General features: G+C 35.6%; 1 protein-coding gene across 1 annotated transcript; it reads right to left on the reverse strand.

The window, feature by feature from the left end:
- Positions 1–11,072: 11,072 nt before the first annotated feature.
- Positions 11,073–12,008, reverse strand: LOC127627975 (olfactory receptor 52N5-like). Its single transcript, XM_052104606.1, has one exon. It carries the CDS (start codon positions 12,006–12,008, stop codon positions 11,073–11,075), a length of 936 nt encoding a protein of 311 aa, XP_051960566.1.
- Positions 12,009–12,213: the final 205 nt, after the last annotated feature.

The raw sequence follows: 12,213 nt of genomic DNA on the forward strand, positions 1-12,213 counted from the left end.
CTCACCAGGGCATGACCTCAAACTAAGATGTTTCCAACTGACACAATCAACAACAGATGAAATGAGGGACTTAGATATATATATAAAAAAATATCTATTCTAGAATAAATCTTATGGACTGATGAAAAAATAATGACTCTTCCTAATTTTTCATTAATCTGTTTGAATTGTAGATGTTTACTTATCATTATAATGACTCCCCTTCTTTTACTTGAGCCAGCACTAAAGAAAACATTTCCACCCCATATGTTCCCAAATTTTTCAGCTTCCTGCAGGGAAAGAAACACAATATCATATTTCTTACATTTAAGAAAAGAAATAACCTTTATTTTTATGTGGTGCCCCAACCCATTCACATTCCACATGGAGAGAGACAATCCACTCATAATAATCTGACATTTTGACATATTAGAAAAAACAGATTTTGTGTCAAAAACAAGTTTATTAAGACCACATTCCAACATTAGTGCAATAATCAAACCCCGAACTTCCCCCGAAACAAACAAACAGAAAAAACATGCGTATTAACCCCACACAAGACAGCATCAACCGGCGTCCATCCCTCTAAACTCAAACAGTCCATGTACTGTTTGCCTACGAGAGCCCCCACGACAGCTTTGCCATTAGATTGCTCAAGTCCAGTGCTTCTATACAAATTTTCTGGTAGTCTTATCACAAGCACACACCGGGCAGGCAGCAACAAAAGAACAATCGTCCTGCGCTAGAGTGGGCCAGAATCACTGCTTAACTAAAGCCTGAGTGTGAGCAGCCCCTGGATGACAGGCAAGATTAGAAAAATTAGCCCACTGGAGGATGTTGGTCAGGACCGATTCAGGAACCAATAACAGATTTGTTGGACACTCCATGGGAATAGGAACATTATGCAAGGCTGGGTCAACTTCCCAAGACACCGCTTCTAACACCACATCAGGTGGAAGAGCGGTATCTGGAGAACTCATGTTGCTCTCAGTTGGATGGATAAATCGAATCTGCCAAATAAAAAAAAAGTGCCCAATGTGCTTCTCGGGAATTATGGCATTTGGTGGTCTGAATATATTCTAAGTTCTTGTGGTAGGTCAGGACCAACAAGAAACGCCAGTGACGCCACGCACCCAATGCCAACCTGACAGCCAGCAATTTTCTGTTGCCGATGTCGTAATTACGTTCTGCTGGAGCCAATAAATGAGAAAAGTATATGCAAGGATGCAGCCTCTTGTCAGACAAGGACTTCTGGGACAAAATAGCCCCAACTCTGACCTCCGAAGCGTCAACCTCCACAACAAACTGGCGAGACAGGTCTGGATTAATTAGAATGGGTGCCGAATAGAAGCAGTTTTCAAGTCTTTGAAATGCAGCCTGAGCCTGCGGAGACCAATTTAAACATGTTTTGGTGGAGATTAAACTCAGAGGTACAGTGACTTGACTGAATTTCTGAATGAACCGCCTGTAGAAATTGGCAAACCTCGGGTACCGCTGGACAACATTGTGAGAATCTGGAGTTGGTCAATTGGCAACCACCTTAACCTTAGCGGGGTCCATTCGGATTCCATCAGGTGAGATGATGAACCCCAGGAATGGAAGCTGTGCATGAAACTCACACTTCTCTGCCAAAAAGCATATCTCTTCGACATGATTCCCAGAAATGGTAAGAGTGAGGGGTGCAATGATGGGTGTATACATGGTGATCTGTGTGCCCACAGAGTTCTGGCAAAGATGGGATTCTTGAGTTGTGATAGTGGAATAGACAATTTAGTAACCAGTTCTGAGTCCAGAAAATTACTCTCAGCTCCAGAATCGAGAATGAATAGGGAGTGGACGGATTCCTCAAATCTTGCTTCCTGGGGATTTATGCAGAGGCATAGCGCTCACCAGTAATCCCTTGTCTACAGGTGAGCTGGGTCTTTTACCAGACAGAAGGGAGCAGTGTGACCCCATTGTCTGCAGTAAAGACACTAAACATCTGTGACATTTCTTGGAGAATAGCCAAGCTCTCCCAATCTGCATGGGTTCCTCCTCCGACATGGGTTCTGATGGGGTGGCCGGTGATGGAGAACAGGTAGGCGAGACAGGGACCCCCTAGATGGCAGCTCTGCGATATCTCCTTCGAATGGCGAGGTGATAATCCACTCTGATTGCCAAATCAACTACACCACAGAGGCATTTGGTGAGACAGCGAGAGTGTGAAATTCAATAGAGTAGTCTGACACTGACCTGTAACCTTGACAAAGTTCTGAAAGCACTCTTGCTGTCTCCTTGCCCCTGGCAGCATGGTCGAACACCTTGCAAAGTTAATTTGATAAGGTGCAGAAGGACGAGCAGCACCGATGTCCATAATCCCAAACCGCAGTTCCCCACTTACGAGCCCTGCCGGCTAGATGTGTGATGACATAAGATACCTTAGTGTTCTTAGTGGGAAAAGATGATGGTTGGTGAGCAAAAACGAGAGAGCATTGTGACAGAAATGATTGACCGGTTTTGGGCTCACCGGAGTATGGTGCTGGTGAGTTCAATCGGGGCTTGGATTATCTGATGGAAGAGACAATAGTGGGAGAAATGGCTGCAACAGTGGAGGTGGAATCAGTGCTGGGAGAGATATGTAGATGTTGAAGTTTTAGATATTGATGTTAATTTTGCTATCCTCCCTGCCATTGTAGTATATTTTTATCAAGTTAATCAGGAGTAATCAATGAAAACATTGTTGATTTATACCACAGTTATGTCTGATGGGCAAACATGCAGTTTACTGTGTGTAAAGGCCTGTGGACGTGATGAATGTGTGCTCAAAATATGTTTGACTATTTGACTGTGTGTGCAGAAACATAAATAGTATTACTTAGGGGGGAGAATAGATATCTTCCAAAGGTGGTTCTGTTACTTCCTAATATGGTCAAGACCAGAGTCAATGAAGAGGATGATAACGAATGCATGTTTAAAAAAGTGTAAGCCCCACCTTGTTTGAGGAGATGTATTTAAGTGAAACCAAACCCAGAGATGTTTTAGTTGTTGTTACTGTGGTTTCACCGTAGGCAACTCGGCTTTATTGTGTGATAATAAAGTCTGTTCTTCTGAAATCAAAACCCCAAAGATGTTGAGTGATTTTTCACAAAATTGGCACAAGAAACCACTACAATTGGCGCCCAACGTGGGGCAGAAGAGAGCAGAGTCGTTACATTGCAGGCCGGCTGGGAAGGCAACACAAACAGGTGGCCACCATTAAGAGGTAAGCAAATTTTGCTTATATATAAAAGTTTGTGTTACTTGCCAGTTTGCCTGTGGTGGTAAGAACACTCAAAAGCTCTTCTAAACCAAAAAGGAAAATAAGAATAAATAAAGGGTTTTGATTCCAGAAGAAATAATTGCATGCAATGATCTGTTTTTATTTGCTGGTAAGGGTGTAGGTGCAATAGCAGTAAATAAGGACAGATAAAGTTTAAGAAGTAATAATATATATTATAGTATATATATACAGGATAATAATAATAGGTATGAATAGGCAAAGAAAAATTATTTATTTTCTTTGCGGATAACAGGATAATAATAAGAGGTCTGCATAGGCAAAGAAATATTTATTTATTTTCTTTGCGGATACCGCTCGGTAGGAAATTAATAGTAGCCTAGGTATAAATAGGCAAAGAAAAATTATTTATTTTCTTTGTGGATAAAGCACTACAGGATAATAAAATGAGGTCTGCATAGGCAAAGAAATATTTATTTATTTTCTTTGCGGATACCGCTCGGTAGGAAATTAATAATAGGTATAAATAGGCGAAGAAAAATTATTTATTTTCTTTGCGGATAAAGCGCTACAGGATAATAATAATAGGTCTGCATAGGCAATAAAAGATTAAAAAGTAAATAGATAAATAAATAAAAATAAATCCTGCAGGTTTATTAGGATAGGAATAATAATAATAGCAACATTTAGTGTGGTTTTTGAGAGCTCCGTGTTTATAAAGGCCTTGCGTTTGTAATAAGTGTAACATTTCTGTGCTTGTAAGAATAATTGTGGTTGAAAGTGTGTGAAGAGCAACTGTGTATGAAAAAATATGACTGAATAAAAATATAAGCCTAGTACAAAGATTGGAATGAAAGCCTGTCTTGAGAAACTTTGGAATAATTAACTTTGTTAAAATATAGAAAACTAAAAATGTTCCAAAATATAAGCCTGTGCTGCATAAATGGTAAGGTGTATATATGCAATTTACAGCAGAGAAAATATATTTGGGCTATTTTCAACCCTCCATCAATATATGGAGGCAGAGGAGAGCTGATATAACAGGCAGAGAAGGCACCTAATAAATATTCTGGTTGTAAAGTGGAGATAAAACCAATGATAAAGATATAGATAGAAAAATAAATTTAATAGAGTATAAACAAACAATAAGAAAAATAATAAAAACAGTGAGATAATATAGATGTAAAACAAAATTAGGAAAAAAAAGAAATCAAAAAGTTAACTCACAACTGGCTGGAAAACATTTAGTCTTGGCTGTTCTTAGTCTAGCAGCTGTTGATTGGAATGTGCTAGAACATAACTCCTAAACTAGACTGTAACATAGAAATGTATTTGACTTCATACAGAGAATCTATACATTCAAGAGGTATAACTGTGCTTAGAGAAAAAGTTTATATTAAAGTGACGAGAAAAAAATATTTAAATTATAAAGAAATGTAAAGTGACTTAATTTCATTTGGGAAATCACATTATCTGGACAAATAATAAAGCTTTGAATCCAGTGTATTGCATTAAACTGAAGTCAACTAAGTAATTGGAATTTAAACAAAGGTGTATTTAAGATAAGTGTTGTTATATCACATAAGGTAAAACTCCAGTTGAAATACTAAAATCTAGAAGTCCACTGTGTAAAATCTCAAAGAAATGAGAAAGCAAAATAAATAAATAAATAAATAATAAAGTGACTTGAATTAACTTTGTGTATTAAAAAGTAAAGGTGAAATAAATTGGGAAAATTGTTTCAAAATATTGCCGTTGAAGATTAGTGTAGAAGGAAATACATTTAAAAATAAGAGATTCATTTATTCTCTAAATGTATTGATTTATCTAAATTAATGGTGCTAAAATAATTTTTCATTTTTATATGCCAAGTAAAAATGAAGAAGGAACCAGTGGAGAAATAAAAACTAAAATCTAGATGAAAACTGATCCTAAAAAAGTAAATTGACAAACATATAGGAAATGTATTCAAAATGGGGTATAATAACTCATATATTAGAAGAAGATAAGGAAAATGATTTAGAAAGACATTTAGATTAAAAGGTTAAAATAAATAAATAAATAAAAAGATAATAGTAAAAACTAAAAACAGGAAAAGTAAAAAAGAATAAAGAGCTATGTCCAGTTCAATGAGAAACATGGAAATGCAGAGGAGGGTAAAATGACAGGATCCTTTTTAAAAATACCTCCCTATGTGACCCCAAAGGTCAGCTCCCAAAGGTCAGCTCCAAATACTTTAGATAGAATGTGGATGTCATTTCTCGAAGTGTGGCCAGTAGTTATCAAAGCCACAGAAAATGGTAAAGGGAGATTAAAAAGAAGGATTTTAAAATTGGAATATGAATAAATAAATCTTAAATGTGAAAATTTCACATTCATGTGTCTGTTTTATGTTCTGTCTTGTCCAATATGAGAGAATAACATTTTTAACAATATTAAATTAAACTATAATGTCTTGATATATACATTTAAAGAAAAAGATTAATCAGTACTGCAAGGAGTTAATTAAGTGTCTATTTCTAGTAAGCAATTTTTTATTTGAGGTAAATCCATGAAAATACAGTTTTAAAGGTATACAGTTTATGCACAGTGACATCTGTCTCTGCTATTTAACTGAATAATTGATCATGAAATGCTGATAAGTATAAAACCTAATAACTGAAAAATAATATTATTAAATGATGATAACATTAGGATATAAAAATTAGACTTGTAAAAAGTTCAAAGGATTTCATGTATTTTACTGATCAATTATTGCAAAACACAAAACATTTGTCTGAACTTCCATTGTGCCACATTACTATTTTATTTTGTTTAAAAAAATGTATTTCTTTTTTTTTTTTTTAATTTAAAAAGGTGATTTATGTTGGTTTATTTGACATAATGAAAGTTCCTACTCCTGAGAAAGAGTAAGAAAAGGGAGAAAGTAATCATAAGAAAGTTTATTGATTTAAAACGAAAACTTGAATTTCTCAATGGTCTGAATACAAATGCGCATTATTTTTATTGCTTGAGGGGAAGGGATAAGAGAAGTAGAAATTCTAGAAGTTTTCTTGAAGATGGTTTAAAATGGAAAGGTTGAAAGCAGATAATATAATGAAATATATTTGATTATATTATTTCATTAAATTACATTTATCACTATTCTCACTGTTGTAGAATTACATAAATGTGTTATTGTAATTTCTAAGAAAAAAAGAGGAATAACTGTAACAACAGTGTAGGAGTGCAATCTCTCCCTCAAAATTCTTTCCCTCTCGCTCTCAGTTTAAGTTTTTAAGTGGGCTAAAACCATATCACGAAATTGTTTTATTTTCTTTTGATGGAAAATGATGTGATTTCACAATAATGTTAGATACAGTAATATGAAGGAAAGGTTCAAACAGCTTTCCTCATCATGATTAAAGATTTGTTATATTCAGAGGGCAATTTGAAGTGAAGTGTTCATACTAAAGATAAGAGATTTGGTTGAATGTACATCTGGAAGAATACATGTAGGTTCTAAAACTACCTAGAAATATTAAATTAAAGTGATGATTTAAATTAAGCATCTTAGAAGCTTGACAGAGGTTACCCTGTATTTTGATTTTTTTCTGATGGTTAGTCTTCACCAAGAGACAAGGTCTTTTGTGACCTTTGCTAAAGGAAAAAACATAACTTGAATGGAAATTAGTGAACTGTAAATGAGTTAAATTGTTGCATTTTACTTTTCATTTGGACAATTTCAATAGATTGTTAAACTTTGAATAATGCTTTGTGAATTTAACCATGTTTTGGATTGTCTCAATGTTTGAGCAGTTGTAGATGGCTCCATTGGCTGTGATGGTTCTCAGGTGATGCTCAACAAAAGAAAATGTCTGCTTATACCAGATTACTAAAGATTAGATAAAAGGACTGAGCGATACCGAGACCAGAGACCGAAGATGATGACCCAATGATGGGTAAAATTCTCCAGTGGCAAGAGGTGACGACCCAATGATGGGTAAAGGCTCTCCAATTGCAAAATGAGAGCTGCCTAAGACAGGGCGCCACCGCCCTGGAAACATGCCCAAGAAGGGTGAACTGGGTATAAGGAAGTGGATGGATTCTTTTAGGAAAGAAGCTTCAAAAGGGAGGTCTAGAAGAAACCTGCCAGAAGTTGTGAGTTCCACTCAACCCGACTGTGTCTTAATAACCGCTTTATTAAAATATTTTATCACAGCAATGAATAACAAGCATTCTATCACTGTGTTATCAGTGGATCACACCCTGTGTAGAAGATCAATTATAGATTGATTTTGGAGGTAAAGCTTTGAGAACCATTACATACAAGAAGTGCCTAAATTATTAAAGAAGTATTAAGCAAACCTGGGATTGTTTGCATGATGAAGAAAACCCGATTGGAAAATTATTTTTGTTTATTCTGTTATTGAACTCATGTACATTTTAATAATAATGAAGAATGGAAAAGAATATATGATGGTGACTAAAAATTAGCATGCCCCGATTGCCAAAAGAAATGGGGTGCACAATTAACTAAAATTAATATCATATCTGGATAATAACATTGTGGAAGGAATAAGATTCTGTTGTGTGTGATCATTGATAAAATAATTTTGGATTCAAGCAACAGTAAAGCAGATGACTTTGATCGATGTGAATGGCCCAAGGCAATGGCAACTACCCTGAATGGACAGAAAGACCAAATTGGGAGGAAATTGATTCCTTCAATGAATATTTAAGAAGATATGAAGAACCATGCCCTGGGTGTAAGTGCTGGCTAACCTCTCCCCAAAGGCTGACCCTCTACGATGCGCAAAGTATCTGGGTTGAAGACATCTCACTACAAGCAAGAACTCTTAAAATTAGGTTGAATATTTTGTATGATACACTCTACATAACTGTGACAACCAAAAACATGACCAAACCAGGAGCACGCACATGCTTAAATATGTTAATTTGTGACTATAAAAAGTCACAGAGGAGGGAATATGTAGTATATGTAGTATATATGTAGTATAGTGTCCAAAAAGTGCTATATAAATGCAACATTCATTAATTCATTCATGACTAGCAGTATTGAGCTGGTCCTGCTGATCATTGAGGAGCACCCCCTGCTGGTTAATGGTGGTATGGAGAGAGGTGACAACCTCTGCTTGGTCTATTCTTTGGCCAGATTGTTCTGTCACACAATGAGTGGAGGACCCAGGGATGCAGAGAAAAAAATAACAGTTCATGGAAAAAACAGTGGAGAAATGTAAACAGTAAAGAGTTCTGGCTCAGGTGTTAAGTGGAGACAATATGGTAGAGGTAAGCATGATGACAGTGACGACCAACTTGGGACACCTGGGTGAAGAAATGACGGCAGGGTAAGTAAGCCAAAGGTGAGTGATTCCAAGAGACAGTGCACAGAGTGATAATTCAACTGAAAGCAACAAACTGGAACAAACTGGCAGAAGACAAAACAAAGAGCAAACATGACAAGTCCGGCTGACTGGTGAGACAGAGACACTAACACAAAAGGAGCAATATGGCACTAGACATATGAAACAAGAGGGTATATATATATATATATATATATATATATATATATATATATATATATATATATATATACTGTATATATATAGACAGTGTTAACAAGATGCAGGTGGCGATAATCACCTAGTGAATGGCACAAATGAGGATTCCCATGGAAAATCTAATCACGCTGCTCACGTATAGCAAAAGGAAACACACAAAGTAAAATCAACCTCACGCAGACACACAGGAAAAGACAGGCAGAACCACCAGATTCATGACACCGAATCCTATGTGAACAGGATTACTTCCAGGTTTTCATGAGACAAGATTCATTGTCTAAGAGGTTGCTCAATATTGCCACATATGAACACTTTTGAATTGATGCAAAAATTATAGGGAGTGGTGTCAGAAATTTGGCAGAATGGGGTTGATTTCAGAGTAAAGCAAGGTAAGTTTATTTATATAGCACATTTCACACACAATGGTAATTCAAAGTGCTTTACATTAAAATGCTTAAGAAAATGCAAGATACATAATCTATTTTAAAACCAATTCAAAACAAGAAATGAGAATCAAAGTAATACAACATTTGTTTTTTTTAATTATTAATTATTATTAGCTGTGTTTTTATAAAAAGTTCACAACTTGTTACATATGTCCATATCTGATCCAGGAAATGTAAATAATAGCTGGTTTCATTTTAACACCACAAGTGTTGTGAAGAGAAATCAAGAGAACTTTACATAAATGCTACATGGTTTGCCAGGATAAATAATAATAATACAAAATCTCTAGAGTCTGTTCAGATCACTTCATCCTGGTCAGATATGGCCAGAGTGGGGCAATAACTGTGTAACACAATGAAAGTATCCTTAAAGTATTTGTTGCACATTCAAAAATGCACTAATCAATGAAACATTTTTAACAAAGGCCAACAATTGTTTTAAAATGCCAACAAAGATACAAGATGCCCTCTTCTTGTAATCTATATAATGTATCTTGTATTAGTAATCATTATGATAACCCAGGGGATCTAAACATTTTTTTTTTGCCTTACCCTTCTTACAATTTAAAAAATGCTCTGTTTCTCATGCAGCCTTTCCACAGTCTTTGAGATTACGATCTGTAATATTTTTTAACTATTAATAACTATGTTATTTTAAAGGTTCATGACAACTTTTGTAGGTTAAGACACACAGGCTTGAGTGAAGTTTAAGATGCCATTTATTTGATAGATGTAAAACAGAAAGTAATGTCTCTCTCTCTTTGGCATAGGCCCCGTCCGGCAGTCCAAGGGAGTTGTACCCTGAACCGTCATGTCCTGCCAGAGATAGGAGGCAGGGGCGAGGAGCCTATCCCTGTGCGGGACGGGGCTCAACTGGTGGTGGTGGGGGAGGTTGCAGTGTTAGCACACCGAACCAGCAATGTGATTGATTGCTTTATAAGTCCGCTCACAATGGCTTACATGCGACTGGCTAGGAATTACCCAGCTAATGATGTGATGATGTACAGCTGCTAGTCTTCCTGCTAGAACTACGCTGCGCTTCCATTTACTGACCAACAAATACCCATATATTTACATTACATCCCTAAATATATCATTTCAAAAAACAAAGACCGACAATGAGTATCTTTTTGTTTGAAAAATAAAAATAAACGGTAAGATGTTTATGTGCTATGATTTAATAATTTAATATTATGTGCATCAGAGTGTCAGCTTGCTTCACTATTTTTTTTACACTAGCTGTCTTCTAAGTTTGTTGTAGTAATCCAAAATTTTAATTAAACATGATATGTGCTAAAAATATGTCATTTATTTTTCCCTCTTTCAATGTGAGGGGGCCCTGTAGGCCCAAAAAAGTGTAGGCCCAAAATTTCCATCATGACATTACTACAAGCAGAAGGAACAAATTACCCTTTGAAACTTTTTAACCTAAAACACTGAACACAAGTTATCTATAATTATTCTAACATATCTGAAATGCATCTCTTCTTTTTCAGCAGGTCTTTCTTATCACATAATCTCAACTAATTAGATCTCACACGTTTTATTAAAATGCAGAAAAATTGACAAATTGCAATAAAAATCTATATAAGAGTATACATGCTACTTATGTCATTTGATCTTTCCATGAATTGTACTGTTTGCTACTACACAAAATATGTCTTGTACATAAAAATCACTTTACTTACATCATACATTTATGATATCATCACATTTATGATATACATTCAAATACACACAAATACAAGAAATGTTTAGAAAGAAGCAATTCATTTTACACACATCTTTAATGTGACTTCTTTCTTTCAAAAATGAAAATGTTCACATCACTTAGAATAAAATTTTATTTCTAAAAAGTTTGACCATTTTTTGTCTTATTTCCTTAGCTTGTAAACCATATATAACGGGGTTCAATCCTGGTGGTATAACATGCAACATTACACTAGATAGTTTTCTATTCTCAGAGAATGCAGAGAAACGGTGGAGAACAATGACATTGAATCCAGAGGTCAGCAATATTACATAAACAGCCAAGTGAGTGGAGCAGGTTTTAATGGCTTTGCTGTTTGTTGCTTTGTTTTTGCCTTTTATGCATACAATTGCAATCATGAGATATGTCATAAAAACACATCCAATTGAGGACGTGAATAATACTACAGTAAAAGTTAATCCGTAAACATTATTAACTGTCACATCTTCACATGACAGTTTAAACAGTGAAGCATTGTCACAAATGTGGTTTAGAATCACTGATCTGCAGTGAGAGAGACGCACACTGAGGCTGATCAAAATTCCCACCAGCACAATTGCAACACCCCAGGCTGCTGCCGACAATTTAACTATCATCTTATTGGTCATTATGGTTGGATATCGCAGTGGATTGCATATGGCCACATATCTGTCAAAGGCCATGATCATTAGCACGGTGTGTGATGTTGTTCCATACAAATGGGCAAAATAAGCTTGAATAACACACTCCACATATGTGATGTAGCGCTCAGAGGGATCCGTTAAAATGTCCCTCAACAAGTGTGGTAAAAGAACAGTTGCTCCCATTATGTCATTTAGTGGTAAATGGCAGAAAAGAATGTGCATGGGCTGGTGTAATTTTTTATCTGCTAAAATCTGAGTCGCAATCCCAATGTTGGAAACCATTATAAATATGTAAGAAATCAAAAGGAGGACAAATGCAGGATAAGTGGACTGTGGTGTAATTTTCAGTCCCTCCACTAACAGTATGTTGTATCTGAATGTTAGGTTGTCCATCTGTAGCCCTAAACAAAACATACATAGAGAGTGACAGCACAAAAAATACAGACAGTACCATAATAATCTTAAAGTATTACGCAGCACTGTACAAGAATAGATGTAGAATATTTTTTCAGACATTTCTTTAGAATAGCAAACCTCATTATTAATTAACATCTTATATTACTACGATATAAAAATGATTACTGATGTTCTTATAATT

This window comes from Xyrauchen texanus, chromosome 34 (assembly GCF_025860055.1).
Source record: "Xyrauchen texanus isolate HMW12.3.18 chromosome 34, RBS_HiC_50CHRs, whole genome shotgun sequence".
NCBI lineage: Eukaryota > Metazoa > Chordata > Actinopteri > Cypriniformes > Catostomidae > Xyrauchen > Xyrauchen texanus.